This window comes from Raphanus sativus, chromosome 5 (assembly GCF_000801105.2).
Source record: "Raphanus sativus cultivar WK10039 chromosome 5, ASM80110v3, whole genome shotgun sequence".
Taxonomy (NCBI): domain Eukaryota; kingdom Viridiplantae; phylum Streptophyta; class Magnoliopsida; order Brassicales; family Brassicaceae; genus Raphanus; species Raphanus sativus.
Genome location: NC_079515.1, coordinates 3,632,251 through 3,659,091, shown reverse-complemented (window position 1 = coordinate 3,659,091; position 26,841 = coordinate 3,632,251). Strand labels below are relative to the sequence as shown.

The window sequence follows — 26,841 nt, the reverse complement described above, 5'->3', positions numbered from 1 at the left end:
CATTTGTTGTCTTCGTTTCTCAAGATAATGAAGATTTTATAATGATAATTCCACAAATCTAGTCAGTATATGAAATTATAGTAAACTAAATATTAAAAAATAGAATGATTCCTATATACCATGAAATATATTTTAGAATACATTAATTCAAATGTATATTATGGCTTGAAATTTTTAAACTAAAGTGAAGAATATAAACTTCAGTATATAGAGCATTTACCGAAAACTCATTATTTTAGATGGGGTTAACCCACGGATTTTGGAAAAATTTCAAAAATTTGAAAATCTGGTTTTAGCGTATAGTTTCATCGATCACTAACATAATATGATGGTCAAAGGGTTTAGAACCTCTGTTGTCTTCGTTTCTCTAGATAATGAAGATTTTATAATGCTAATTCCACTAATCTAGTCAGTATATGAAATTTTAGTAAACTAAATATTAAAATATTTGAATAATTCCTATATACCATGAACGATAGTTTAGAATACATTAATTCAAATTTATAGTGTTGTGAAATTTTTAAACTAAAGTGAAGAGTATAAACTTCCGTATATAGAGCATTTACCGAAAACTCATTATTTTATAAGGGGTTAACCCATAGATTTTGGAAAAATTTCAAAAATTTGAAAATTTGGTTTTGGTGTATAGTTTTATCGAGCAATAACATAATATGATTGTCAAAGATTTTAGAACATCTGTTGTCTTCGTTTCTCAAGATAATGAATATTTTATAATGATAATTCCACCAGTCTAGTCATTATATGAAATTTTAGTAAACCAAATATTAAAAAATATTTATAATGATTCCTCTATACCATGAAAGATATATTAGAATACATTAATTCAAATGTAGAATGTAATTTGAAAATTTTAAACTAAAGTGAAGAGTATAAACTTTAGTATATATAACATTTACTGAAAACTCATTATTTTAGAAGGGGTTAACCCAAGGATTTTGGAAAATTTTCAAAAATTTGAAAATTTGGTTTTAGTATATAGTTCATCGAGCACTAACATAATATGATGGTCAAAGAGTTTAGAACATCTGTTGTCTTCGTTTCTTAAGATAATGAAGATTTTATGATGGTAATTCCACTAATCTAGTCAGTATATGAAATTTTAGTAAACTAAATATTATAAAATTAAAATGATTCCTATATACCATGAAAGATATTTTAGAATACATCAATTCAAATGTACAATGTGGTTTGAAAATTTTAAATTAAAGTGATGAGTATAAACTTCAGTATATAGAGCATTTACCGAAAACTCATTATTTTAGAAGTGGGGTTAACCCACGGATTTTGGAAAATTTTCAAAAATTTGAAAATCTGGTTATAGTGTATAGTTTTATCGAGCACTAACATAATATGATTGTCAAAGAATTTAGAACCTCTGTTGTCTTAGTTTCTCAAGATAATGAAGATTTTATGATGTTAATTCCACTAATCTAGTGAGTATATGAAATTTTAGTAAACTAAATATTAAAAGATTAGAATGATTCATACATACCATGAAATATATTTTAGAATACATTAATTCATATGTATAATGTGGTTTGAAATTTTAAAACTAAAATGAAGAGTATAAACTTAAGTATATCGAACATTTACCGAAAACTCATTATTTTAGAAGGGAATAGCACATTAAAAGTTTCACTTGAATAAAAAAAGGTTTCTTATGGAGAAGGCTTGTACAAAATGCTTCAATAGTGCTAAAGAGGTTGGCTACTGATCCACCTTTGAAACATGATATAACTCTCCTCTGGTTTATACTCTATAGTGTGTCCGCCTCCCTACAATCAAACCCAACACAATTCAGCTAAGAAACATAAGCAAGAAACCGCAAACAAAATGTTTGAGTCGACAAGACTTGCTTTGATAGTTGCATACGTCATCTTATTGGCATAAGTCCTCGTGTATCTGCCAAAACAGAGGGAGGTCTAAGAGATCATACGACAACATAATGAAAATAACAAGAGAATGAAAAGAAGTAATATACCCAGCGATTTGATCGCTTATCATCCAAGGTCTCCAGTCATCAATGATAGAATAGTTAAGAGATCTAATCCAAGCTTGAGTTCCAAGTAAAGGCACGAGCATATCGTGATCACCACTGTTCACCCAAAAAAAAAAACCTAAGCTTACGAAAAGCGTTGAATTGTCCACTACTTCTTTCAAAAGGCAAGAGGCTCCAAACTCTGACCTGTAGATGAGAGAACGGTAGCCATTGATGCTGTTATTCTTATGGTACGGTACACTGCTTTTGATGTCACATGTGTAGGGCATTCCCCAGTGACAACGTTCCCATTTCTCTTTACTCTTCTGGAATCATAGTATTAGTGACAATGTCCCATTGAAAAAGATCTTACGTGATAAAAATTTTGATATAAATTCTGTCATATGTAATCTACCTTATGAATTTGAAGAGCCTTGCGCACAGTCTCATCATTGGTCCAGTAGGCACTTAACACGAAACGATAAGTCTGCAAATGCAAAATCGTATGTTTACTTTCTCAATGCTGTAACCGTTAACAGAGGAAAAGATAGATTATATACTTACATAGCAATCGGGAAGTGTGTCTTCAGATTCTTCGCACAGTGGCGTTAAGATAAGTGCGAAGTTTATTCTATCAACGCACTATAAAAAAAACACATCACAAAAGTCTGAGTTAGTGATAAATCTTACAACAACCAAACTCTTGATGAATGTGTGTACCTTATTATATTCTTCAACGAGTTTCAAGCATTCTTTGTTACTTGGATCAACATTTTCATATTCTCCTTTGCAGATTCTCTTCATAGACTGCTTGAGAAAACAGAGTTTTGTACTACTTTTGTTAACTACTTTCAATAAAAAGTACGTATGTTTGTGTTGCATACCTCGTAAAGTTCATCAGAGATCAGTGCCATTCCATGAGCATAAGGAATGCGATGGTTATAATCAAATGCAACTTCTGTTGACGGGTTTCCGAGCAAATAGCCCTGTTTTGAACGTAACTATCAGTTTTCATATGCTCATATTAGATCTATGTACGAAGCAACAAGTATCGATGAACCTGAAGGTTTATTGGAGGGTTGCAGCATACATAGTTCCCTGCAACACCATGTCTATACTGTTATAAAATAGCAAAATATATGAAATGAGACCCAAAGTAGTAAACGAAAAAAAAAGAAAAACATTCATACCTTTTGAGATTTCTTGAACGAGTGCAGGAACAACCATACCGGAATAAGAATCTCCTGCTACGTAGAAAGGGTTGGAGGAAAACCCTTGATGCTTGTTTAGCCACTGCACAACAACCACACACAAAAAGGCTCATAAGAGTATGTATATGCACAAAGAAGAGATGCTTCTAGAGACGACCTTGTGAAGAAACTCGTGGATCCAGTGGCGGAACCAGTATGTAATTAGGGTGGTCAAATGACCCATGTGAAAAAAAATTATTTGTATTTTCCTTCTTAATTTTTTGATGAAATGTTAAAGAACTAGCTTATTGACCCTTGTAAACTGTGGTTGTTATCAAATTGACCCTGATAAAAAGTTATCCTGCCTCCGCCACTGGATCCGCTTGACTTCTCCTAAATCACTGGGTTTACTAGCAAGTTCTTGAGTTTTTGAGTAGGAGAAGCCAGTTCCAACAGGCTGATCCAGATATATTATACTTGAAATCTGATACACAGCTTGAAAAAGATGAGGCAAGGAGTTGTTATCTCGTCATATTTTTAAATATGTACAATAACCTTAGTCCATGAATATGTAGTAAGGACCAAGGAAGGAATAGTTCCATTGTAAACCTCCAGCTTCATAGTCATAGGCCCTGTTTTTTTTTTTTTTTTTTTTTTTTTTTAATTTTGATTCACTGAACAAAAACAAGAAACACAAGAGACACGGTCCTTACCATTCTCGTAGAGAAGACCGGAGATTGAAGAGCAACCCGGTCCTCCACTTAACCAGAGAAGAAGAGGGTCTTCTTTAGGATTCCCCTCAGATTTGACGAAGTAGTAGAACAGTTGCACTTGCTCTTCCTCACCAACACCAATATACCTTTCAAGAAGTAAAAAAAAACATGCATACGTACATAACTCCAAACTCGGAAGAAATCCGGTTTAGTATATGGTAGAGTTATTCAGAAAACAAACCCTGTTTCAAGCTCAAATGGAAGAGGACCTTCAAAACCAGGAAGATACTTGATAATAGATGCAGAATCAACAGCATTGTGACACGAGATAATAAGAAGAAAAACCAGTAGCAGCTTCCGGATAGAGAAAACGTAGTCGTTGGCCATTGGTGTTTGATAAACCACAAGTGTCTTTTAGGACTAACTATAGAATCTTTTATGTTATTAGAAAATTACACACACACACACACACAAAAGGCGTACCGTAATTTGCTTTGTCTCTTCCTCACAGTCCTCTGACTGTCTCCATCTTTTGATTTTCTTTCTACTATTTAGTTTGTTTCCACTATTTATTCGCGTATTTTTGTTAATAAAAACTAAACAAATTAGAAGGCGTATTAATCACGGCATAATTTTTAAGAGCTCGTTGATTAGAAAAAGAAAACGCTACTAAACTAGTGTGTTATCATCCACAGACCACGGTTGGAGTATGAGGTTTTACTAAACTAGTCAGTCTTTTACTAAAGAAAATATTAACATTTAATTTGTGAATTTTTAATAATAAAAAATTGAAAAGTTTTAGTATGAGGTTTTCAATATTTTGATGGACTCTCCATTATAATATTTAACTAGAATTTGATCCGTCCTTTTGAAGGGATGATATATTTTCTGTTTTACATTTTTGTTTAGAATTTGGTTTTTTGTTTTATATTCGTGTGTTTTAATTATATTTTTGTTTTTTGTTGTCATATTTATGTAAATATTTTCAAAAATGATTAGTAAGATATTTTAATAATTATATTAATAAATCATGTTCCTAAGTTAATTGAATAGATGTCCACTAAATCGACATAATAATAAACAGATTATTCCGAAAAAGTAAAGATTTTTTTTAAAGAGGATAATTTTTATATTGATAAACGTTTAAATTTTGTAAAAAGATTAAAAATAGTTACAAATGAAAGATATGGTAATGCGGTATTAACTTCCATGAAATTAATGTGGGCAATAAGATTATGATTTGGTTTAAATACTTTGTATTTGTCATATCTAGGTTTTGAGCCGGCTTGAACTTATTAATATACATGTTTTTAATTCGAATTCTTAATCTGGTTTAGCATAGGATAACTCAAATGGTACAATCATGTTCCAGTCCATTATTTATCAATGTGTTTGTATTTACTGGTTTTAATTATAGTCTCGGTTGATTTCTTTAATTATTTACAGATTAATTGTTTCAAATAGTAATATAATTGATTTTTGGGTTGGACGTGGATATTGTTTTGACCAAAAATAAGAATTAGTAGTCGAAATGGTCAGGATATTATTCTGATTTACTTTAATTAAAAATGGAAAATATTAATTCAGTAGTAAAGATTGGTAAATAAATATTATGAAAAATTAAAGGGAAATTCAAATATGTTAGTTTTAATAGATTAGATATACGTAAGAGACTTCTCTTAAAAAATATTTGATGGGGTGGGATAATACGGTGGGGTCTTCTTGACTCAGCGATGTGTGTGTAATAGCTCGCTAATCATTCAGTTCTGTCCAATAATTGGGCACTTAGCTGGCCGGAGGCTCGAAGCCTAGTCGGAGAAAGAGCTGATGGGTCGATTTAGAAAGTAAAAAACCAGAAAAACAAGGAAGAGTCGTTGCCAGTAAAGATAAGAAGTCGAGAGTGACCTTGAAAAACATGCACTGTCGGCCATGGCCCAGGCCATATTATAAGTGACCCACCATACTCTATTAACATTTGCTATTTTCATATTTTTGAAATTTTTCAAAAATATGCGGGTTAATCTCTTTCTAAAATAATAAGTTTTGGACAAAAACTCTATATACTAAAGTTTATACTCTTCACTTTTGTTTAGAAATTTCAAACCACATTCAACATTTGAATTAATGTATTCTAAACTATCTTTCATGTTATATAGGAATCATTCTAATTTTTTAATATTTAGTTTACTAAAATTTTCTATATTGTCATAATTAGAGGAATTAACATTATAAAATCTACATTATCTAGAGAAACGGAGACAACAGAGGTTCTAAACTCTTTGACCATCATCTTATGTTAGTGCTCGATGAAACTATACACTAAAACTAGATTTTAATATTTTTGAAATTTTTCCAAAATCCGTGGGTTAACCCTTTCTAAGATAATGAGTTTTCGGTAAAAGTTCTATATACTGAAGTTTATACTCTTTACTTATGTTTAAAAAAATTCAAACCACATTCAATATTTGAATTAATGCATTCTAAACTATATTCCATGATATATAGGAATCATTCTAATTTTTCAATATTTAGTTTACTAAATTTTCATTTACTTCATAGATTAGTGGAATTAACATTATAAAATCTTCATTATCTAGAGAAACGGAGACAACAAAGGTTCTAAACTCTTTGACCATCATCTTATGTTAGTGCTCGATGAAACTATACACTAAAACCAGATTTTCATATTTTTGAATTTTTTCCAAAATCTGTGGATTTTCTGTAAATGCTCTATATACTGAAGTTTATACTCTTCACTTTTGGTTAGACATTTCAAACCACATACGACATTTGAATTAAAGTATTCTAAACTATCTTTCTTGGTATATAGGAATTATTCTAATTTTTTAATATTTAGTCTACTAAAATTTCATATACTGCATAAATTAGTGAAATTTTTTTTTTTGAAAGAATTTTAAATTTATTCAAACAAAAAAACGTTTTTACAGAGTTTGTTCTGCTTCCTTTACAAACGATAGAGAAAATAAACTTCCTACTTTTCTAAACTTCTCTTAGTCTCTAGCAAACCAAACCTCCATTGTTTTCGTGTGCTTGCTTCCTTCTCTTCTTCTCAATGATGTAATTCTATTCCTGATTAGCTTATCCAATCTTGCAACAAGCCAAGCAGTCGTATGAGATGCTTCCCCCACCCTCCTTATATTACGCTCATGCCATAATGCATACACCACAGCCTGAAAGCAATATCTCAACAGAAAAGTTTCACTTCTTCCCCGTATCCCATCCACCAGAGTACTAATCATCCACGACCATTGATAAATGCTTCCGCGTCCTATCAGATTCTTTATAGTCCCCTTCCAAACTTCTCTTGAAAAAAGACAATCAAAAAAGATATGGTCTCTCGTTTCAAGATCCAGTTTACACAGCCAGCAAGTGGAAACAGCTTGAGGATTCCACCTAAGAACTCTATCACCTGTTGCTAATCTGTTGTGTATAGCCAACCAGGCAATAAAAGAAAACTTAGGTGTAGCTCCTTCAAACCATATTCCTCTAGACCATGGAACCTTCGGCGACTGCACTCTTGTGAGATTCCACGTGTGTGAAGTAATAAACTCTGCTCTGAATTCTCCATTCTCCCTTTTCCACATATAGGTATCTTCTATCTGATTGAGTCCACGTTCCCTTAGAGCCACCATCTCTCGATTTATCAACTGAAGAACTTGGACTCTATGACGCTTTGGCCTATATATCTGGATAGCATTCTCCACTGTGGCATACTTTGAGATTCCAAGATCCATACAACCTCTCTCACCTACTAGCTCCATCAGCGGACCCAAGGAAGACCAATTCTCATACCAGAATGAAGCTCTTGAACCACAATTTACCTCCACTCTTGTAAGTTGAATTGCTAAAGGACGTAGCTTCAGAAGCTTCTTCCACATCCATGAACCCAGACTGCTTTTTTCTCCCACACTCCAAAACGATCCTTTCCTTATAAGATACTTCCACACCCATTTCACCCATAGAGAAGATCGAGCAGTGAGAATTCGCCATATTAACTTCAAACACGCCACTCTATTTGCCTCAGTTAGATTCTTTAGGCCCAAACCTCCTTCATCTTTTGGCTTACACATCTGCCCAAGCAACTTTGGCTTTCTGAGTGGAAAGAACCGGGCCTGACCATAGAAAAGCTGCACAGATGCTATTGATCTCTTGTATACATTGATTCGGCAACCTATAAGCAGACATCCAAAAATTGGTGATGCTATAAAGCACTGAGCCTATTAGTTGGAGTCTGCCAGCAAAATTTTCATTATCTAGAGAAACTGAGACAATAGAAGTTCTAAACTCTTTGACTATCATCTTATGGTAGTGCTTGATGAAACTAATCACTAAAACCAGATTTTCACATTTTTGAAAATTTTCCAAAATATGTGGGATAACCCCTTCTAAAATAATGAGTTTTCGATAAATATTCTATATACTGAAGTTTATACTCTTTTATTTTGTTTAAAAATTTCAAACCAAATTCGAAAATTGAATTAATGTATTCTAAACTATCTTTCATGTTATTTAGGAATCATTCTTATTTTTTAATATTTAGTTTACTAAAATTTCATATATTGCCAAGATTAGTGGAATTAGCATTATAAAATCTACATTATCTAGAGAAACGAAGACAACAGAGGTTCTAAACTCTTTGACCATCATCTTATGTTAGTGCTCAATGAAACTATACACTAAAACCAGATTTTCATATTTTTGAAAAAATTTCAAAATATGTGGGTTAACAACCCCTTCTAAAATAATGAGTTTTCGGTAAATGCTCTATAAACTGAAGTTTATACTCTTCAATTTTGTTTAAAAATTACATACCACTTTCGACAATTGAATTAATGTATTCTAAATTATCTTTCATGGTATATAGGAATCATTCTAATTTTTTAATATTCATTTTACTAAAATTTCATATATTACCATGATTAATGGAATTAGCATTATAAAATCTACATTATCTAGAGAAACAGAGACAACAGAGTTTCTAAACTCTTTGACCATCATCTTATGTTAGTTCTCGATGAAACTATACACTAAAACCAGATTTTCATATTTTTTAATTTTTTTCCAAAATCTGTGGGTTAACCCCTTCTAAAATAATGAGTTTTCGGTAAATGCTCTATATACTGAAGTTTATACTCTTCACTTTTGTCTATAAATTTCAAACCACATTCGACAATTGAATTAATTTATTCTAAACTATCTTTCATGGTATATAGGAATCATTCTAATTTTTTAATATTTAGTTTACTAAAATTTCCGATACTGCAAAGATGAGTGGAATTAGCATTATAAACGGAGACAACGGAGGTTTTAAACTTTTTGACCATCATCTTATGTTAGTGCTCGATGAAACTATACACTAAAATCAGATTTTCATATTTTGAAAATTTTCCAAAATCGGTGGGTTAACCCTTTTCTAAAATAATGGGTTTTCGGTAAATGCTCTATATACTGAAGTTGATACTCTTCACTTTTGTTTATAAATTTCAAACCACATTCGAGAATTAAATTAATTTATTCTAAAATATCTTTCATGGTATATAGGAATCATTCTAATTTTTTAATATTTAGTTTACTAAAATTTTCTATACTTCCAAGATTAGTGGAATTAGCATTATAAATAATATATTATCAAGAGAAACGGAGACAACATAGGTTCTAAACTCTTTGGATATCATATTATGTTAGTGCTCAATGAAACTATACACTAAAACGAGATTTTTATATTTTTGAAAATTTTCCAAAATCTGTGGGGTAACCCCTTATAAAATAATGAGTTTTCGATAAATGCTCTATATACTGAAGTTTATACTCTTCACTTTTGTTTATAAATTTCAAACCACATTCGAAATTGAATTAAATTATTCTAAACTATCTTTCATGGTATATAGCAATCATTCTAATTTTTAATATTTAGTTTACTAAAAATTTTTATACTGCGAAGATTAGTTGAATTAGCATTATAAAATCTACATTATCAAGAGAAACGGAGACAACAAAGGTTCTAAACTCTTTGACCATTATCTTATGTTAGTGCTCGATGAAACTATACACTAAAACCAGATTTTCATATTTTTGAAAATTTTCCAAAATCTGTGGGTTAACCCCTTCTAAAATAATGAATTTTCGGTAAATGTTCTATATACTAAAGTTTATACTCTTCAATTTTGTTTAAAAATTTCGTACCACATTAGAAAATTGAATTAATGTATTCTAAATTATCTTTCATGGTATATAGGAATCATTCTATTTTTTTAATATTCATTTTACTAAAATTTCCTATATTGCTAAGATTAGTAGAATTAACATTATAAAATCTACATTATCTAGAGAAAGGAAGACAACAGAGGTTCTAAACTCTTTGACCATCATCTTATGTTAGTGCTCGATGAAACTATACACTAAAACCAGATTTTCATATTTTTGAATTTTTTTCCAAAATCTGTGAATTAACCACTTCTAAAATAATGAGTTTTCGGTAAATGGTTTATATACTGAAGTTTATACTCTTCATTTTTGTCTATAAATTTCAAACCACATTCGACAATTTAATTAATTTATTCTAAACTATCTTTCATGGTATATAGGAATCATTCTAATTTTTTAATATTTAGTTTACTAAAATTTCCAATACTGCAAAGATTAATCGAATTAGCATTATAAACGGAAACAACAGAGGTTCAAAACTTTTTGACCATCATCTCATGTTAGTGCTCGTCGAAACTATACACTAAAATCGATTAAACTATAGAACACAAACGTGTGAACCAACCAATAAACTCTTGCCATAGAATATTTGCCAGAAAGTTATAGGCATGCCATTTATACTAAACCAAACGGTTTGGCTTGTTCTAAAAGATTCAAATATAAGTGCGCTAGCTATAATTAGGAGACACTGTTGGTATATCAAACTGAAAAATAAAAGTATCAAATGTAGTAGCACATTAAAAGTTTCACTTGAATAAAAAAGGCTTCTTATGGAGAAGGCGTGATACAAAATGCTTCAATAGTGCTAAAGAGGTTGGCCACTGATCCACCTTTGAAACATGATATAACTCTCCTCTGGCTTATACTCTATAGTGTGTCCTCCTCCCTACAATCAAACCCAACACAATTCAGCTAAGAAACATAAGCAAGAAACCGCAACCAAAATGTTTGAGTGGACGAGACTTGCTTTGATAGTTGCATACGTCATCTTATTGGCATAAGTCCTCGTGTATCTGCCAAAACAGAGGGAGGTCTAATGAGATCATACGACAACATAATGAAAATAACAAGAGAATGGAAAGAAGTAATATACCCAGCGATTTGATCGCTTATCATCCAAGGTCTCCAGTCATCAATGATAGAATAGTTAAGAGATCTAATCCAAGCTTGAGTTCCAAGGAAAGGCACGAACATATCGTGATCACCACTGTTCACCCAAAAATAAAACTTGTTTACGAAAAGCCTTGAATTGTCCACTACTTCTTCCAAAAGGCAAGAGACTCTATACTCTGACCTGTAGATGAGAGAACGGTAGCCATTGATGCTGTTATTCTTATGGTACGGTACACTGCTTTTGATGTCATGTGTGTAGGTCATTCCCCAGTTACAACGAACCCATTTCTCTTTACTCTTCTAGAATCATAGTATTAGTGACAATGTCCCATTGAAAAAGATCTTACGTAATATAAATTTTGATAAAACAAAAATTCCATTAAAAAAAGTTTTTTAAAAAAGCGAGTCAATCCAAAAAATAAAAGGGAGAGTAAATGGTTTATAACTTCTGTCATATGTAATATACCTTGTGAATTTGAAGAGCCTTGCGCACAGTCTCATCATTGGTCCAGTAGGCAGTTAACACGTAACGATAAGTCTGCAAATGCAAAATCGTATGTTTACTTTCTCAATGCTGTAACAGCAGAGGATAAGATAAGAGTATATACTTACATAGCAATCGGGAAGTGTGTCTTCAGATTCTTCGCACGGTGGCGTTAAGATAAGTGCGAAGTTTATTCTATCAACGCACTATAAAAAAAGAAAACACACCACTAAAGTCTGAGTTAGTGATAAATCTTACAACAACCGAACTCTTCATGAATGTGTGTACCTTATTATATTCTTCAACGAGTTTCAAGCATCCTGTGTTACTTGGATCAACAGTTTCATATTCTCCTTTGCAAATTCTCTTCATAGACTGATTGAGAAAACAGAGTTTTGTACTACTTTTGTTAACTACTTTCAATAAAAAGTACGTATGTTTGTGTTGCATACCTCGTAAAGTTCATCAGAGATCAGTGCCATTCCATGAGCATAAGGAATGCGATGGTTATAATCAAATGCAACTTCGGTTGACGGGTTTCCGAGCACATAGCCCTGTTTTGAACGTAACTATCAGTTTTCATATGCTCATATTAGATATATGTACGAAGCAACAAGTATCGATGAACCTGAAGGTTTATTGGAGGGTTGCAGCATACATAGTTCCCTGCAACACCATGTCTATACTGTTATAAAATTGCAAATATATGAAATGAGACCCAAAGTAGTAAACGAAAAAAAAGAAAAACATTCATACCTTTTGAGATTTCTTCAACGAGTGCAGGAACAACCATACCGGAATAAGAATCTCCTCCTACGTAGAAAGGGTTGGAGAGAAACTCTTGATGCTTGTTTAGCCACTGCACAACAACAACCACACACAAAAAGGCTCATAAGAGTAAAAGTATAAGCACAAAGAAGAGATGCTTCAAGAGACGACCAAGTACCTTGTGAAGAAACTCGTGGATCCGCTTGACTTCTCCTAAATCACTGGGTTTACTAGCAAGTTTTTGAGTTTTTGAGTAGGAGAAGCCAGTTCCAACAGGCTGATCCAGATATATTATACTTGAAATCTGATACACAGCTTGAAAAAGATGAGGCAAGGAGTTGTTATCTCGTCATATTTTTAAAATATTTTACAACACTTTGTGATAACCTTAGTCCAAGAATATGTAGTAGAGACCAAGGACGGAACAGTTCCATTGTAAACCTCCAGCTTCATAGTCATAGGCCCTGTTTTTATTTTATTTTGTTTAATTTTGATTCACTGAACAAAAACAAGAAACACAAGAGACACGGTCCTTACCATTCTCGTAAAGAAGACCAGAGATTGAAGAGCAACCCGGTCCTCCACTTAACCAGAGAAGAAGAGGGTCTTCTTCAGGATTCCCCTCAGATTTGACGAAGTAGTAGAACAGTTGCACTTGCTCTTCCTCACCAACACCAATATACCTTTCAAGAAGTAAAAAAAACATACATACATAACTCCAAACTCGGAACAAACCCGGTTTAGTATATGGTAGAGTTATTCAGAAAACAAACCCTGTTTCAAGCTCAAAAGGAAGAGGACCTTCAAAACCAGGAAGATACTTGATGATAGATGCAGAATCAACGGCATTGTGACACGAGATAATAAGAAGAAAAACCAGTAGCAGCTTCTGGATAGAGAAAGCGTAGTCGTTAGCCATTGATGTTTGATAAACCGCGAGTGTCTTTTAGGACCAATTATAGAATCTTTTATGTTGTTAGAAAATTACACACACACACAACAAAAGGCGTACCGTAATTTGCTTTGTCCTCCTCACAGTCCTCTGTCTCCATCTTTGGATTTTGTTTCTACTATTTATTTGGTCTCTACTATTTATTCGCGTATTTTTTTGTTAATAAAAAATAAACAAAATAGAAGGCGTATTAATCACGGCATAAATTTTAAGAGCTCGTTGTTTAGAAAAAGAAAACGCTACTAAACTAGTGTGTTATCATCTACAGACCACGGTTGGAGTCTTTTTTTTTTTTATATAACTCTGGATAATTATGGGTTGGAGTCTTTTATTAAAGAAAATATTAACATTTAATTTGTGAATTTTTAATAATAAAAAATTGAATTTTTTTAGTATGAGGTTTTCAATATGTAAGAGACTTTTCTTGAAAAATATTGGATGGGATGGGATAATACGGTGGAGCTTCTTGACTCGGCGATGTGTGTGTAATATAGCGCGCTAATCATTTAGTAAAAAAAAAACAGAAAAACAAGGAAGAGTCGTTGCCAGTAAAGATAAGAAGTCGAGAGTGATCTTGAAAAACATGCACTGTCGGCGGCCATGGCCCAGGCCATATTAATCAAGTGGCCCACCATACTCTGTTACCATTTGCCTCTTTCACCAACAGTGAAGAACACAAAAGGCTGTACGCTTCCTAATAGAATTATTTTGGATTGATATCTATTTATATAAAGTTGAGTTTAGATCTTTCTTAGGGTGAGGGGCTTTCCTCATTGCTCGGAGTGTCACTAGGGATGGTTTCTTCCATTCGTATGTGGCGACTGGTGCACCTTCTTGGCTGCAAGAACTTTTTGGAAATGAGGAACTCTTGCCCTCTGCCTAGTCTGTGTCCTTAGGTTTAGTTTTAGACTGACTGTTAGGCATTTTTTGGAAGTCGGTTTTGGTGTTTCTTCGAGGTTGTGTCCCGGGTTTGATTTGGGAGGCCTGTTGTTGTAAGTTGATGACTTGATTGGGTCTTGTTGTCTTTAGATCGGAAATTTGTAACTCGTTCCTTTTATGATGTTAATATAACGTATCCTTCAGATGAAAAAAAAAAAAGATCTTTCTTAGGGTGTCCACGTCAGATTCCAGCCTGGAAACAGAATGCTTCCCGTGCCGCCACGTCAGCAGCTCTGCGTTTCATTTAAATGAGTATTTTGTCGATTTGGGCTTCGTTCACCGCGTTTCATTAACTCTTCTGTGTAATCGTTTGGACTTTTCTATGTTTTGGACTTCGTCTAAATTCATTTTTCTGAGCAGTTGGGTTGATCTTTCGGTCAAATAGGACGTAAGTAATGTTTCAATTAAGGTTTCCCGTGTTGTTCTTCTTCTCCGCCTCTCATGTTGCTTAAGCCTTCTCAATCGATCTCTCATCTTCTTCCTCAGAGGCCGAAACGACACCAGTAACCGAAAAATCATCTTAAAATCTTCCATTAATCTTTCACACACAATCTCTATTCAATGCAATTTCTGTTTCTCCAAGGCGGTGGAGGTTCAGCAATAAAAAAACATATGCTTTTTTTTTTTACTTTTTGAATCATCTTATCATTCGTTCTTAACTCCACATATTGTTCATAGCCAAAATTAATTTCATCGGTTAAATCCTTATCACATCTTTGTCGTCTTGAATCCATATATTAATTATAATTTTTTCTTTGTGTTTTTAAGTTTCTGTTACAGATTTTTGACTGAGGCATATTCTAACTTTGGATGATTGTTGTGTCTATTTTTGATGTTCATACAGATCTGTGTCTTTTTGTATGGTTTTCTACTTACCGGCGAAAGAGATCTGGAAACGTTACGATGATCGGTTGAGTCCAAGTGTCCTCTTTAACGCACACATTAGCAACAACTCTTCACTCCTTTGACGATTTGTGTTTCAATGTACCTCTCATCACTGCCATAGTGTGAATCCTCAACTATAAATAGGTAAGCCCATTCCCTGGAAATACAAATGTTCTGGTTTGGAATCAAAGCGCAAAACACACATTTTGTTAATAATATCTTGAGTTGTATGCGCCTGTTGTGTTGTCGAGATGAAGAAATCCATCTTCGATTTCGTGAATTTCTTGAACTGATTTTTTTTTTTCTGATTGCTCATGCTAAAATATTGCTCCTTGATTCATTTTTACATTGAATATGAGGAGCATGAGAGTGTCTGAGAGCGATAGATTGTGAGAGAAGAGAGAACGACTGGTGCTAATGATGTCGGAGCTTCCTCGCTTTTGGATTATGTTTGGTGGAGACAGTGCTGGTGGAGAAGTTCAAGAAAGGTATCCCGTCATCTCTGTTTCTTCTTATGCGCCTTATTGGATCTGGTCCACCTGATTTGAGATTAGCGTTTAGTCAAAGATCTATTAGGCTTCTTGAATTGCAAGGTACAGTTTTAGTTTTGTGAGTTACTGTAGGTTTCATTATTTTTAAGTGGTTTTTGTGTGGATGTTTATGCTATGTGATTACCTAGCTAGGTGAGGACGAGCCAGATGTTTGTATTTGAAAGATTCATGAGTTTTTATTTCTGATGCTTCCAAGATTGCATAAGAGGTTCCATTGTAATAACATTATCTCAGATATTTATGTTGAATTGAACTTCTTAAATATTGTACGTAGTTGTTTAAGTTTTGACTTTTGCTTATATTCTGATGTTTATGTTCGGATATGATTCTTTTTGTATGTCTATACACATACACACCTTTCAACTCATGAGTGTAATATATAATTTCTCACTAACAATGACTGCCAAACAGGCAAATAACTTGAATGCAACTTAGCAATTTACATGATTACAAGACCGGCAACTACATGTCACTCCAACAACAAATGAAACCGGTGGGACTCATGCTACCAAAGCCAACTAAGTTTAGGGGGAGGTGGTGACGTGGTGTGGACCATACTAAATCTAATATTTTAGAGGTTTAAATTTTATTAACATACATTTTCTTCGTTTAGATAAAATGTTTCCGAGAAAACATGTTTCAAAAATATTTAAAATACATTTACATATTTAGTTTTTGTTCTTAAAAATTTTGTTATTTCTTAGAAAAAAAAAACATTTAAAAAAAAATTGGACTCCTAACAGACATTAACCCTCTCTGGTGATTAAAGAACGAACGATTTCCACACAAACCTTTGCCTTAACCAACCATGTTTTTCAGAATTTATGCTCAGTACCAATTTTATAAAACGCCTTTCACCGCCTGACTTAAATCATGAATATTTAGTAAACGTGATCTTGAGAAAATGTATTTAATTCCAGTCCCAATTCCTAGGATCATTTCAGGGTGTCCTAGGTCTTGACTCATGAGTGTTTGATGTGCCATGAGAGGATGTTGAGGTGGCTTAAGAGAAAAGATGTCGTTAAATCACAATTTTCTTATAAAATATATATACATACAATCAGAATTAAGATAAAAATATTGAAAATATGTAAAATAATCACATTTTCATGTATCTTTTGGTGGTGATATATACATGTCATATCTAAAAACAAAACACATAATAAAAAGTTAATATTTTTTTTTATAAACACAGTTTCAAATTTATATAATCTATACATTATTCGTTTATTTACTTATCCGCCCGCCCGCCCGTAGGGCGGGTTTCCCCTAGTATATATATATATATATATACACACACTAATATATGTAGTTTTCTGAGTGTTTTAAGTTCACTCACAAGTCTCTTGGCATCTTCTCTTTTAGTGAGACTTAATTCCTTGCATGATTTGATTTATTCGTGTATCTTGCCTTAATGGTCTTCCAACACATGGATGTGTCCTTATTTTTTTCTCATCTCCTCTTCTTCATCACCTCTTGGTTTGGTTTGTTCTTTGATTCTCTTTTAAGCTCCATACTAAAGATGATACCTCTGATGAGATTCCTCAACAATAAACTGATGTTTCGACAAACAAATATTTTCATACACACTAGTTGCATTAACTTTACATATCTGTGTGGATTTTAAAATTTCCTGTGGATCAATAAACAAATATATCAATAGAAAATGTATAACCCCAACTATTTTATTTTCTCTTTTTTTTTGGGATAAAGATGTATTTCTAATTACGATAATGATGAGTTATACAAGTAAGCAAAACACTAAAAAGAAAATTTAAGAAAATATTATATGAATGAGCTGTTTCAGTAAAGATCGATTGTCTTTGCTACAAAAAAGGAATAATCACATATTGAGGTGTGACTTCCAAACAATTTGGGTTATTAGAATGTCTTTTTTACCATATATTTCAATGCGGCCAGCTCCGATATTCTGTCTAATTTTGTTTTCTTAGCATTTCTAGACGTTTTTAAGAAACCAAACTGAGACAAAACGAAACTATGAGCATTTCTCGAATATCTCCTTCCTTTGTGGCCATGTGTATATATAAATTTTAGTCCCTTTTCCATTAATAGAAGATGTGTGAATAAGAAGGAAAGATGGTTTAGTTTTAATCTTTGTTTGTTGATCTGCGAACATATGTGTCCCAGAATCAACTATGTTACTGAAGTTGACATTGGTTTTGGTTATTGTTTTACAATCTCGGCAAGTTTTAGGCTATGTATGACTGTATCATGTGTGAATCAGTCTTAGTCTCAGTTATACTAGTTGATTCACCAAAACTAATGGAAAGAACTTTCTGCTTAGTTTTGAAAACAAACAAAAGTTGTTATGTTGTAATTTATGAATCATTGTTTGTTTATAAATACAAAAAAGTAAAAACATATATTGCAAACTTATTGTTTACCAAACTTACAGTGAATGTACAATGTTCAAGAGTGTGTCCAATCTGTATAGATAGTTTCATGCCAAAGAGAGATATTAAAGAAGCACAAGTTGGTCCAAGAATATGCTACGATTCAAAGCTTTCAGAGTCACACTCATGGCTTCCTTATGTTATGTAAATGTGATGATTGGAATATCAATATGACTGAATCATGTTGTGTAAACGTGATAATTGGAATATCATCATCCTTGTGCTTGCGGAACCAAGATGTGCCATATCATGATTTAGAATCCAATTTTTAAAAAAGTCAGATGGATCAAACCCTCACAATATTTGGCTCTTTACAATATTTTTGTGATTGAATACAAGTCTCATGATGATAGTTACATGATCTTGAAGTTTTCCAATGATCAGTTTAAGTTTCTTGTTGGTGAAACACCTGTTGAGATCCATGAGTTCAAGAAAGCTTCATGGATAACTTAATTTAAACAAAAGAAAAATACAAGACTCAAAACATAAATAATAAACATTTTATCCAACATTTTTTTGGGTTTCACTCATTAAACTAAATAGCTAAATCGGCTTGATTAATATGAAGTTATGAACAAATGTTGTACACCATAACTAATGTATTCTCCAATTTTCACTTGAAACAAAACAATATCTCAACTTTCCCTACATAAACTAAAAGATAGATCTAGGCGAAAAATGAATAAATGTATTTCATCCATCACATGAATCAATGTATCGTCTTCATTAATTTGCCATGCATGGATTCAAACATTTCAATTATCTCCTACCTTCCTCGTGGTTTAAATTATCACACCGATTGGGTTCGGTTAAGGCTTAACCGAACGGAAAGCTTTAGCCAATCGATAACTCGGTTACTCTTCGGTTGAATCTTAACCTGAATGGCTTGATTTATTCAATTAGCTTAGATAAAATTTGAGCGCGAGAAAAAAAATTCAAGAATCACAAAGTAAGAATCAAAGGGTTTCAAGTAAGAAACAAAGGGTTTCAAGAATCACATTTACGAACATTTAGATAGCTCCTCCTCCTCTTGGGAAAGATTTCTAAGAACGGTTGATATGGTACATATCATTGATCCGGTGACCCAAACATGCTTAAGTTCACCACTACCGGAAGAGTTTCAAGAGCCGTACAACCTCTGCAGACTACTTGGTTTGCATATCAAGAGCATCAACCCATAGGAAGAAAGACAAGTAGAAATTGCAATCTGGAATCCCATGTTAAGAGAAGTGAGATGGATTGAGGGTTGCTTGGCGCGTAACACCATGTTCTTGTATTGGGTACAAGAGTCGCATCGAGGGTTACAAGATCCTGAGCTTTCCAAATATCCGGTTTAATTGGGTTGATGGTGAAAAACTGGTTTCCATCTACGAGTTGGATAATAAGACGTGGCGAACTCTTGCTCATGTCAAGGTTGATTGGCTAGTAGATAGATCGTGCAACGGTGTGGCTGTGCTGGGTAACATGTATTGGGTTGCCGAGAAGAAGAAGAAGCGCAAAAGCTACATTCTTGGTTTCGATTTCACTACGGAAGCATTCAAAGACGTTTGCTTGTGTCCTCTCTCTCTCGGCGGTGATTGTTACTTAAGATGTTTCCGTGAGAATAGATTGTCTTTGCTACAACAAGCAGGAGAATCAAAGAAGATTGAGGTGTGGCTTTCAAACAACCTAGCTGATGAGAGTGTCTCCTTTTCTCCATATTTCATTGTTGACAGTCCTGATCTTCCTGCTTTAAACCCCGTGAATACATGTCTTTTCCGTCGTACTGCTTTGTCAAGCCCAGAAGTATCGCTGCATGGTGCGAGGGAGTTGAAGGAGAAGGTGATGCTTACTGCACTCTTTATAAGATTGATGAGCATGGGTTAAAAAACAAGACTGAGATAGAACGAATCTCTTAGCAACAGAGGCTCTTCTGTTGTGGTCATGTGTATGTTCCAAGTTTGGTCCCTGTTCCAGGATAAGATGTGTGGCTGTGATGGGTAACATGTATTGAACTTGCTGATAAGATGTGTGAATGAGAAGAAAGATCGAAGGTTTAGGTTTCCTGTTCTAAGCTTTTTAGTCTTTGACTTTGTTTTGTTGATTTTCGGACGTATGTGTCTCGGAATCAACTTTGATATTGTGTGCATGTTAACATTGATTTTGGTCATACTTGTTGGTTACCAGCGTTTGAGTAACAAACAAGGCTATCGTCTTCTCCACGAATGTGAAGGATCTCACATGGAACAGATTTCTCTATAAACAAAAAGTTTGTTCGGTTTCACTATGTAGGGGAAACTGTTTTAAGTGAACTTACCAGCTAGTATAGCATCAACAGTGACATCTAGTCTTTGATGAACACGGTTCTACATGCCGTTTGATTGCTAATCTTCGGAAACTCTTTAACGGATGTAAACCAAATCAAACCAAACCAAAACAAACCAAACTCGCTTTTTGGTTCTGCAAAATGAAAATTAAGATTTGATCCAATATTAAAACAAACAAAAAACTGAACTCAATTAGTGTCCTTCTCATCTTTGTTTTCTAATTTATTTATGCTAATTTTCGTGAACTTTTTGACGGATGTAAATCAAACCAAACCAAACCAAACCAGAATTTACTTTTTGGTTATGCAAAATGCAAATTAAGATTTGACCCAATATTAAAACAAACAAAAAAACTGAACTCAATTAGTGTCCTTCTCATTTTTGTTTTCTAATTTATTTATGTTAATCCAATGGACTTATGTTGCCTTTAATGGTTTTTTATGGGCTTGGGGATCTTCTGGTTGTGTCCATTTGGTCAAGAATATTTTATTTAGTATAAATCGTACAAACTTAAGATCGGAGTTAGCAGGCATTAGTGAGACTTGTCCCACTTTGATATGTATATAAGCAAATAATAGTTAGCATGCTTAACAACCGACCTTAGCTCAGTTGGTAGAGCGGAAGACTGTAGTGGGTTCTCCCAAAGAAATCTTTAGGTCGCTGGTTCGATTCCGGCAGGTCGGATATTCCTTTTTTGCTTTCTCCTTTTTTTTTAATTTTTATGGGACCCACACCCATCCAATCTTTTGCTTCTCATTCAATTCGCGTGCCTAAACCGTTGATTAACCCAGACGTTATCTTCGCGTAACAGATCACTTAACTATTTCTTCAAAATTCCCAAACTAACCCCAAACTTCCCGGTCACGTTTCAATTTTCGATGCTTTCTTCTCCCACCTGTACACCTTCTCCTCACTTCGTATACAATCTCACAAAAACACACGAGAAAGCACAGTCGAGAAAAAAAAAAACGAAAATGGAGAAACTAACTTTCCTCTCGCTTCTCATGCACTTCGCCGTCTTCATCGCTAGCACATCTCAGTCATCTTCTATTATACTGAACGATCGCAGCTTCGAGATACCGAGCTTGCCTTCATCCCGAGCCGAGAAGCTGATCCGGGAGCTAAACCTCTTTCCGAATCTGGAGGTGAACGTGATCGATGTCTCGACTCTCGCTTCCGACGTGGAGGAGGTAGCATCGATTGTCGAACGGAGATTCATCTTCCCGAATATTCTTTCCGATGTCGGCGGCGGCAGCCCTTCCCTCGAGGATCTAGGTCATCATGCTGGTTACTACAAGCTCCCCAAATCTCAAGGCGCAAGGTTTATTTATCTAATTCCTAAGCTCCCCTGTTGTTCATTGTGTATCTTGAACCTTTACTAGCTCCCGATCTGTACATTATTAGTATCTGATTTGTTATGCTTCATTAAGAATTTTTCAGCTAGCTTTTGACTAGGTTATATGTTTATGCTGATATGAATCTAATTAAATGTTGGATTGGTGTGTGTTTGTTTAGGATGTTCTACTTATTCTTCGAGTCACGCAACAAGAAGGATGCTCCTCTCGTGATTTGGTTGACGGGAGGGCCTGGATGTAGCAGTGAATTGGCTATGTTCTATGAGAACGGTCCTTTCAAGCTCAATAATAACATGTCTCTTACTTGGAATGAGTATGGATGGGACCAGGTATTAACCTTTATATCTATGATCCCTGTAATCTATCTTATCACAGGTCCTAGACTTTGCTCATGAGATTTAATCATGCAGGCTTCCAATCTCCTGTATGTAGACCAGCCTGTTGGAACTGGTTTCAGCTACACCAGTGACAAAACTGATATCCGTCATGACCAAACAGGAGTTAGCGATGATCTCTATGATTTTCTGCAGGTCTGCCACTGGATAAAAACTTCTTTTTTTTTTAGATTGTTCTGGTTTATATAGTGATTATGTTTCTTCATGTTACTTTAGGCTTTCTTGGCGGAGCACCCTAAGCTGGCAAATAAGGACTTTTACATAACCGGAGAGTCATATGCTGGTCATTACATTCCGGCTTTTGCTTCCCGAGTCCATAGAGGAAACAAAGCTAATGAAGGGATTCATGTTAACCTTAAGGCATGGGACTGTTTCTTTTTTTTTTTTTGATTCTCTTAAGGTGTTAATGGAAGGTTGGTACTCACAAGTATAGTTTTTGCAGGGATTCGCCATTGGAAACGGGCTTACAGATCCTGCATTCCAATACCCAGCCTATCCTGACTATGCGTTTAAAATGGGTTTGATTTCTCAAAAAGAGCATGATCGTTTAACAAAGATTGTCCCACTCTGCGAGCTATCAATTAAGATCTGTGGTACTTCCTCTGATTTTCATGTTCAGTTATGTCTTTTTGCTTCTCCATGTGTTTTGATGGATGCTGAATCCATTTTATTTTGTTTTGGGGGTTTTCAGGAACTGATGGAACAACTTCCTGTTTGGCGTCATATCTTGTTTGCAACACCTTGTTCAGCGGTGTAATACATCATGCTCATGGAGTTAACGTAAGCCCAAAATTAACTGTTTAACTCTCATTACTAATTGGATTTGCATATAATACTGTTTCATACAACATCATGTAAATAAATGAAACTCTGAAGAAACAGTCGCTATCACTTGTATAAAAGCATTTCTGTTTAATCTTTCTGCATTCAAAGTAGTGATAACTGGACGCACTTCTTGTGTAGTACTACGACATCAGGAAGAAGTGCGAGGGAAGTTTGTGCTACGACTTCTCAGACATGGAGAAATTCTTGAACCTGAACCCGGTGAGAAAGTCGCTTGGTGTTGGGGAGATAGAGTTCGTGTCCTGTAGTACTAGTGTCTATCAGGCAATGCTACAAGACTTGATGAGGAATCTCGAGGTTGGGATTCCCGCGCTCCTGGAAGATGGAATCAACCTTCTTGTGTACGCGGGAGAATATGATCTCATCTGCAACTGGCTCGGTGAGTTCCAAAAACATGACATAATCAAATCCATACGCTAAATATGATCTCCCTTTCGTGTTACTACTGGACATGATATATTGAATTTGGAGCAGGTAACTCGAGGTGGGTGAATGCAATGGAGTGGTCAGGGAAAGAGAACTTTAAGGCGGCTAAGGAAGTTCCCTTTTTGGTTGATGGTAAAGAAGCAGGCAAGTTAAAGAGTTATGAACAACTCAGTTTCCTCAAGGTCAGGCTTTTCTTACATAAAACTAGTCTTTCTTTGTTTATGCTGATTGTATCTTACTATAAAAGACAAAAGAGTTTGACGATTTAAACAAAAACATAAAGGTGCACGATGCGGGACACATGGTTCCAATGGACCAGCCAAAAGCTGCGTTGAAAATGTTGGAGGGATGGATGAAGAAGTCGCTTGGTGGAGAACATCCTGTGGCTACTACAGAAGGAGATGATCTGGTTGCTCAGATGTAATAGCAGCAAACAAAGAAACTGTGGTAGACTGTGTGTTGTGTAAACACTTTACGTTTCCTTCTGTAACTTGATCTCTAAAGAAAACTATATGTAGGGGTTGTACAGGTTCGTGCAAGTCAAAACGCTTATGAACCAAAAACATATTGACCCTGTTCGTTTGTACATCTCAAAGATGCATCCAGATGGTCCATCTGGATGCCTTATCCAAATGCTTCATCTGGATGTTGTTCGTCTCTGCATTTCGTTTATCCATCCAGATGAATCATCTAACTGCAACTATGTTTGTTTGCTTTTTTCAACTTGCATCTACATCGAGATGAACTTGTTACTAAAATAATTAAAATAGATTTGTTTTTAAATTTTTGGCGGGATATTGCATTTTTCCGGTTTTGACGAAAAATTGTGTTTTTCCAATTTTGACGGGAAATTACATTTTCGGTTTTGCCGGAAAATTTTGTTTTTGGCGAGAAATTGCGTTTTCTCGGTTTTGGTGGGAAATTGTGTTTTTCCGGTTTTGGCGAGAAATTACATTTCCCGGTTTTGGCGGGATATTGCGTTTTCCCGGTTTTGGCCAGAAATTGCGTTTTTCCGGTTTTCACGAGAAATTGTGTCTTCTCAGTTTTGGCGGGAAATTGCGTTTTCTCGGTTATGGTGGGAAATTGTGTTTTCCAGTTTTGGCGAAAATTTGCGTTTTACCGGTTTTGGCGGGATGTTGCATTTTCCCGGTTTTGGTCTGAAAATGCGTTTTCCGGTTTTCACGAGAAATTACGTTTTTCCGGTTTTGGCGGGAAAATGCGTTTTCCGGTTTTCACGAGAAATTACGTTTTTTCGGTTTTGGCGGAAAATTACGTTTTCCGGTTTTGGCGGGAAAATTACGTTTTCCGGTTTTGACGAGAAATTGTGTTTTTCCGGTTTGGACGGGAAATTGCGTTTTTCGATTTTGGTGGGAAATTATGTTTTTCGGTTTTGGCGGGAAATTGTGTTTTTCGGTTTTGGCGGAAAATTGCGTTTTCTCGGTTTTGGCGTGAAAGTGTGTTTTTTGGTCTTGGTGAGAAATTGGGTTTTCCGATTTTTGGCGGGAAATTGCCTTTTTCCGATTTTGGCGGGATATTGCATTTTTTCGATTTTGACGGGAAATTACGTTTTCTGGTTTTGGCGAAATTATGTTTTCCCGATTTTGACGAAAAATTGTGTTTTCCAATTTTGACGGAAAATTGCATTTTCGGTTTTGGCAAGAATTTATTTTGTTTTAACGAAAAATTTATCAAATTTTCGGTGAAGACTCACCTTCACCCAGATGCTCCGTGAAGACTCACCCTCATTTGGGTGAGAATTTGAGATGAGTTTTCATAAATGCAGTTGGGTGATCCATCTGGATGTAGCATTTTAATGTACAAAACAAACATCAACTTGCATCTTCACCCAGATGGATCACCCAGATGAGCAAACGAACAACACCATTCTAAAAGAAAAAGAAAATAAAAGATCACCCACCAGTACACTTACTACAGAATTTGATTCCAATTTGACATTGAAATCACATCAACCTGACTTCTCTAGTGATCCAGACTCCTCAAACATTTGCATATACAACACAAAATGGATCTATCATCCATAATCTAATCTTCATCATCACTCTCATCACTAAAGTAGCTAACTTTCTTCCCTGCAGCTTCCTTCCTCTTCTTCCTCCTCTCTTCTTCTTCCTCAGCTTCTCTCATTCTCAGCCTCTCCCCAGCTTCATTATCCACCACAGAAGCCCAATTATCCTCACCAAACCCTTCCTCCGCCAACGCCGGCCCCGACCAATCCCTCGAGTCCTCACCCTCTCTTTCCTCCTCCCTCCTCCTTCCCCTTTTCTTCGGCGGCGGCGGTCTCTCCCTCGGCCCCAGCTGATTCCTAGGACACTCGTACGAAAGATGCCCTTCGTCTCCACACTCGTAACACCTAGACTTATCCTTGTACACCCTCTTCTTGATAAACTCCGCCGCCCTCCCGTTATCGGCGGCGATCGAAACCGTCAGCTTCCGTCCGTTGAGGATCTTCCCTTCCATGGATCTCGCCGCTTTGGCCGCGTCGTCGCGCGAGACGTAGAGCACGAAGGCCACGCCGCGGGACCGGCGGGTCTCGCGGTCCTTGAGAACGGTGACCCGAGCGAGTTTCCCGAAGGTGGAGAAGAGCGTGTGGATGTCGGAGTTGGTTAGGGAGAAGTCGAGGTTCGAGACGTAGAGCGTCGATTTGGAAGGGGCTAAGCCGCCTGATCCGGTGGGAGCTGATGATTTGGAGGAGGAGGAAGAAGGTTTTGTGGGGTGAGAAGGAGGAGGTGCTGCGACGGAGGAGTAGCGGTAGTAGAAAGTGTCGTCTTCTTCATCGTCGCTGTTGTGGATCTTCTTCTTCTTTGCCTGAACCATTCTCTTCCGCTTTATTTCCACGGTGATTTTTGGTTCTTCTATTTGAGTTTGAGTTTAGAAGCACGCCGTCGTTTAGCTGTCCGTGGGTTTTTTCCTTTTTCTCTTACCAGGGTTAATTTGCAACAGACTGGTCTGATCGACGAAAGTAGACGATTGTTTTGGTAAAGCCCAAGCCCAATTGAATTGCATGAGAATTTTTAAACATAAGATAGATATCATAGGGCCCAGTTTCTTCTATAAATCCTAGCCATTTAGATCAGTTTCTTCTAAAATCCAATCCATTTATTTGTTTATGATCATACACGATGGAATGAAATTATGTCAATCCTAGTCATAATAATTTAACCAGACAAAAACTAGATGATGATGATTTGCTCTAATTGGTTCTTAACACAATGCTTCAAAATTTATCTTCTCCAGATGAAGGATAGAGGAGGAGGAAGAAGAA

The 26,841-nt window shown here is 35.2% G+C and overlaps 4 protein-coding genes, 1 long non-coding RNA gene and 1 other non-coding gene across 12 annotated transcripts; 3 read left to right on the top strand and 3 right to left on the bottom strand.

Moving 5' to 3' along the window:
- Nucleotides 1-1,609: 1,609 nt before the first annotated feature.
- On the bottom strand, nucleotides 1,610-4,432 carry LOC108857568 (serine carboxypeptidase-like 7). 2 transcript variants are annotated; one of them, XM_057011234.1, is made up of 15 exons: nucleotides 4,144-4,432; nucleotides 3,903-4,048; nucleotides 3,745-3,821; nucleotides 3,571-3,673; nucleotides 3,368-3,390; nucleotides 3,190-3,292; nucleotides 3,060-3,097; nucleotides 2,884-2,985; nucleotides 2,720-2,806; nucleotides 2,564-2,641; nucleotides 2,415-2,486; nucleotides 2,207-2,322; nucleotides 2,003-2,116; nucleotides 1,874-1,923; nucleotides 1,610-1,792 (listed from the first exon to the last, which is right to left on the bottom strand). In XM_057011234.1, the coding sequence occupies exons 1-15, from the start codon at nucleotides 4,287-4,289 to the stop codon at nucleotides 1,716-1,718; spliced, it is 1,332 nt and encodes a 443-aa protein (XP_056867214.1). In that variant the 5' UTR covers nucleotides 4,290-4,432; the 3' UTR covers nucleotides 1,610-1,715. The 2 variants fall into 2 exon arrangements, with proteins under 2 accessions (XP_056867214.1, XP_056867213.1); XM_057011233.1 differs by having other exon boundaries at nucleotides 2,207-2,325; nucleotides 4,144-4,430.
- Nucleotides 4,433-10,768: 6,336 nt separating this feature from the next.
- On the bottom strand, nucleotides 10,769-13,474 carry LOC108863496 (serine carboxypeptidase-like 7). Of its 3 annotated transcripts, none has more exons than XM_057011232.1 (14): nucleotides 13,266-13,471; nucleotides 13,030-13,175; nucleotides 12,880-12,956; nucleotides 12,671-12,796; nucleotides 12,481-12,583; nucleotides 12,353-12,390; nucleotides 12,177-12,278; nucleotides 12,013-12,099; nucleotides 11,853-11,930; nucleotides 11,707-11,778; nucleotides 11,422-11,537; nucleotides 11,221-11,334; nucleotides 11,091-11,140; nucleotides 10,769-11,009 (listed from the first exon to the last, which is right to left on the bottom strand). In XM_057011232.1, exons 1-14 carry the CDS (start codon nucleotides 13,409-13,411, stop codon nucleotides 10,933-10,935), a joined length of 1,332 nt encoding a protein of 443 aa, XP_056867212.1. In that variant the 5' UTR covers nucleotides 13,412-13,471; the 3' UTR covers nucleotides 10,769-10,932. The 3 variants fall into 3 exon arrangements, with proteins under 3 accessions (XP_056867212.1, XP_056867211.1, XP_018493443.1); XM_057011231.1 differs by having other exon boundaries at nucleotides 11,422-11,540; nucleotides 13,266-13,470; XM_018637941.2 differs by lacking the exons at nucleotides 10,769-11,009; nucleotides 11,091-11,140; nucleotides 11,221-11,334; nucleotides 11,422-11,537 and adding an exon at nucleotides 11,349-11,421 and having other exon boundaries at nucleotides 13,266-13,474.
- Nucleotides 13,475-14,211: 737 nt separating this feature from the next.
- On the top strand, nucleotides 14,212-16,081 carry LOC108863498 (uncharacterized). Of its 4 annotated transcripts, none has more exons than XR_008946437.1 (2): nucleotides 14,212-14,771; nucleotides 15,228-16,081. It is a non-coding gene; the product is annotated as an uncharacterized LOC108863498 (long non-coding RNA). The 4 variants fall into 4 exon arrangements; XR_008946436.1 differs by having other exon boundaries at nucleotides 14,212-14,886; XR_001951114.2 differs by lacking the exon at nucleotides 14,212-14,771 and adding an exon at nucleotides 14,778-14,975.
- A 5,052-nt stretch (nucleotides 16,082-21,133) lies between these two features.
- On the top strand, nucleotides 21,134-21,223 carry TRNAY-GUA (transfer RNA tyrosine (anticodon GUA)). Its single transcript is given in 2 exon segments — nucleotides 21,134-21,170; nucleotides 21,188-21,223. It is a non-coding gene; the product is annotated as a tRNA-Tyr (tRNA).
- A 186-nt stretch (nucleotides 21,224-21,409) lies between these two features.
- On the top strand, nucleotides 21,410-24,127 carry LOC108805148 (serine carboxypeptidase-like 49). The gene is made up of 9 exons (XM_018577120.2): nucleotides 21,410-21,860; nucleotides 22,055-22,223; nucleotides 22,305-22,424; nucleotides 22,506-22,649; nucleotides 22,732-22,882; nucleotides 22,981-23,069; nucleotides 23,253-23,511; nucleotides 23,607-23,740; nucleotides 23,842-24,127. The coding sequence occupies exons 1-9, from the start codon at nucleotides 21,418-21,420 to the stop codon at nucleotides 23,980-23,982; spliced, it is 1,650 nt and encodes a 549-aa protein (XP_018432622.2). The 5' UTR covers nucleotides 21,410-21,417; the 3' UTR covers nucleotides 23,983-24,127.
- A 1,301-nt stretch (nucleotides 24,128-25,428) lies between these two features.
- Nucleotides 25,429-26,489, bottom strand: LOC108805149 (U11/U12 small nuclear ribonucleoprotein 31 kDa protein). Its single transcript, XM_018577121.2, has one exon. It carries the CDS (start codon nucleotides 26,391-26,393, stop codon nucleotides 25,602-25,604), a length of 792 nt encoding a protein of 263 aa, XP_018432623.2. The 5' UTR covers nucleotides 26,394-26,489; the 3' UTR covers nucleotides 25,429-25,601.
- Nucleotides 26,490-26,841: the final 352 nt, after the last annotated feature.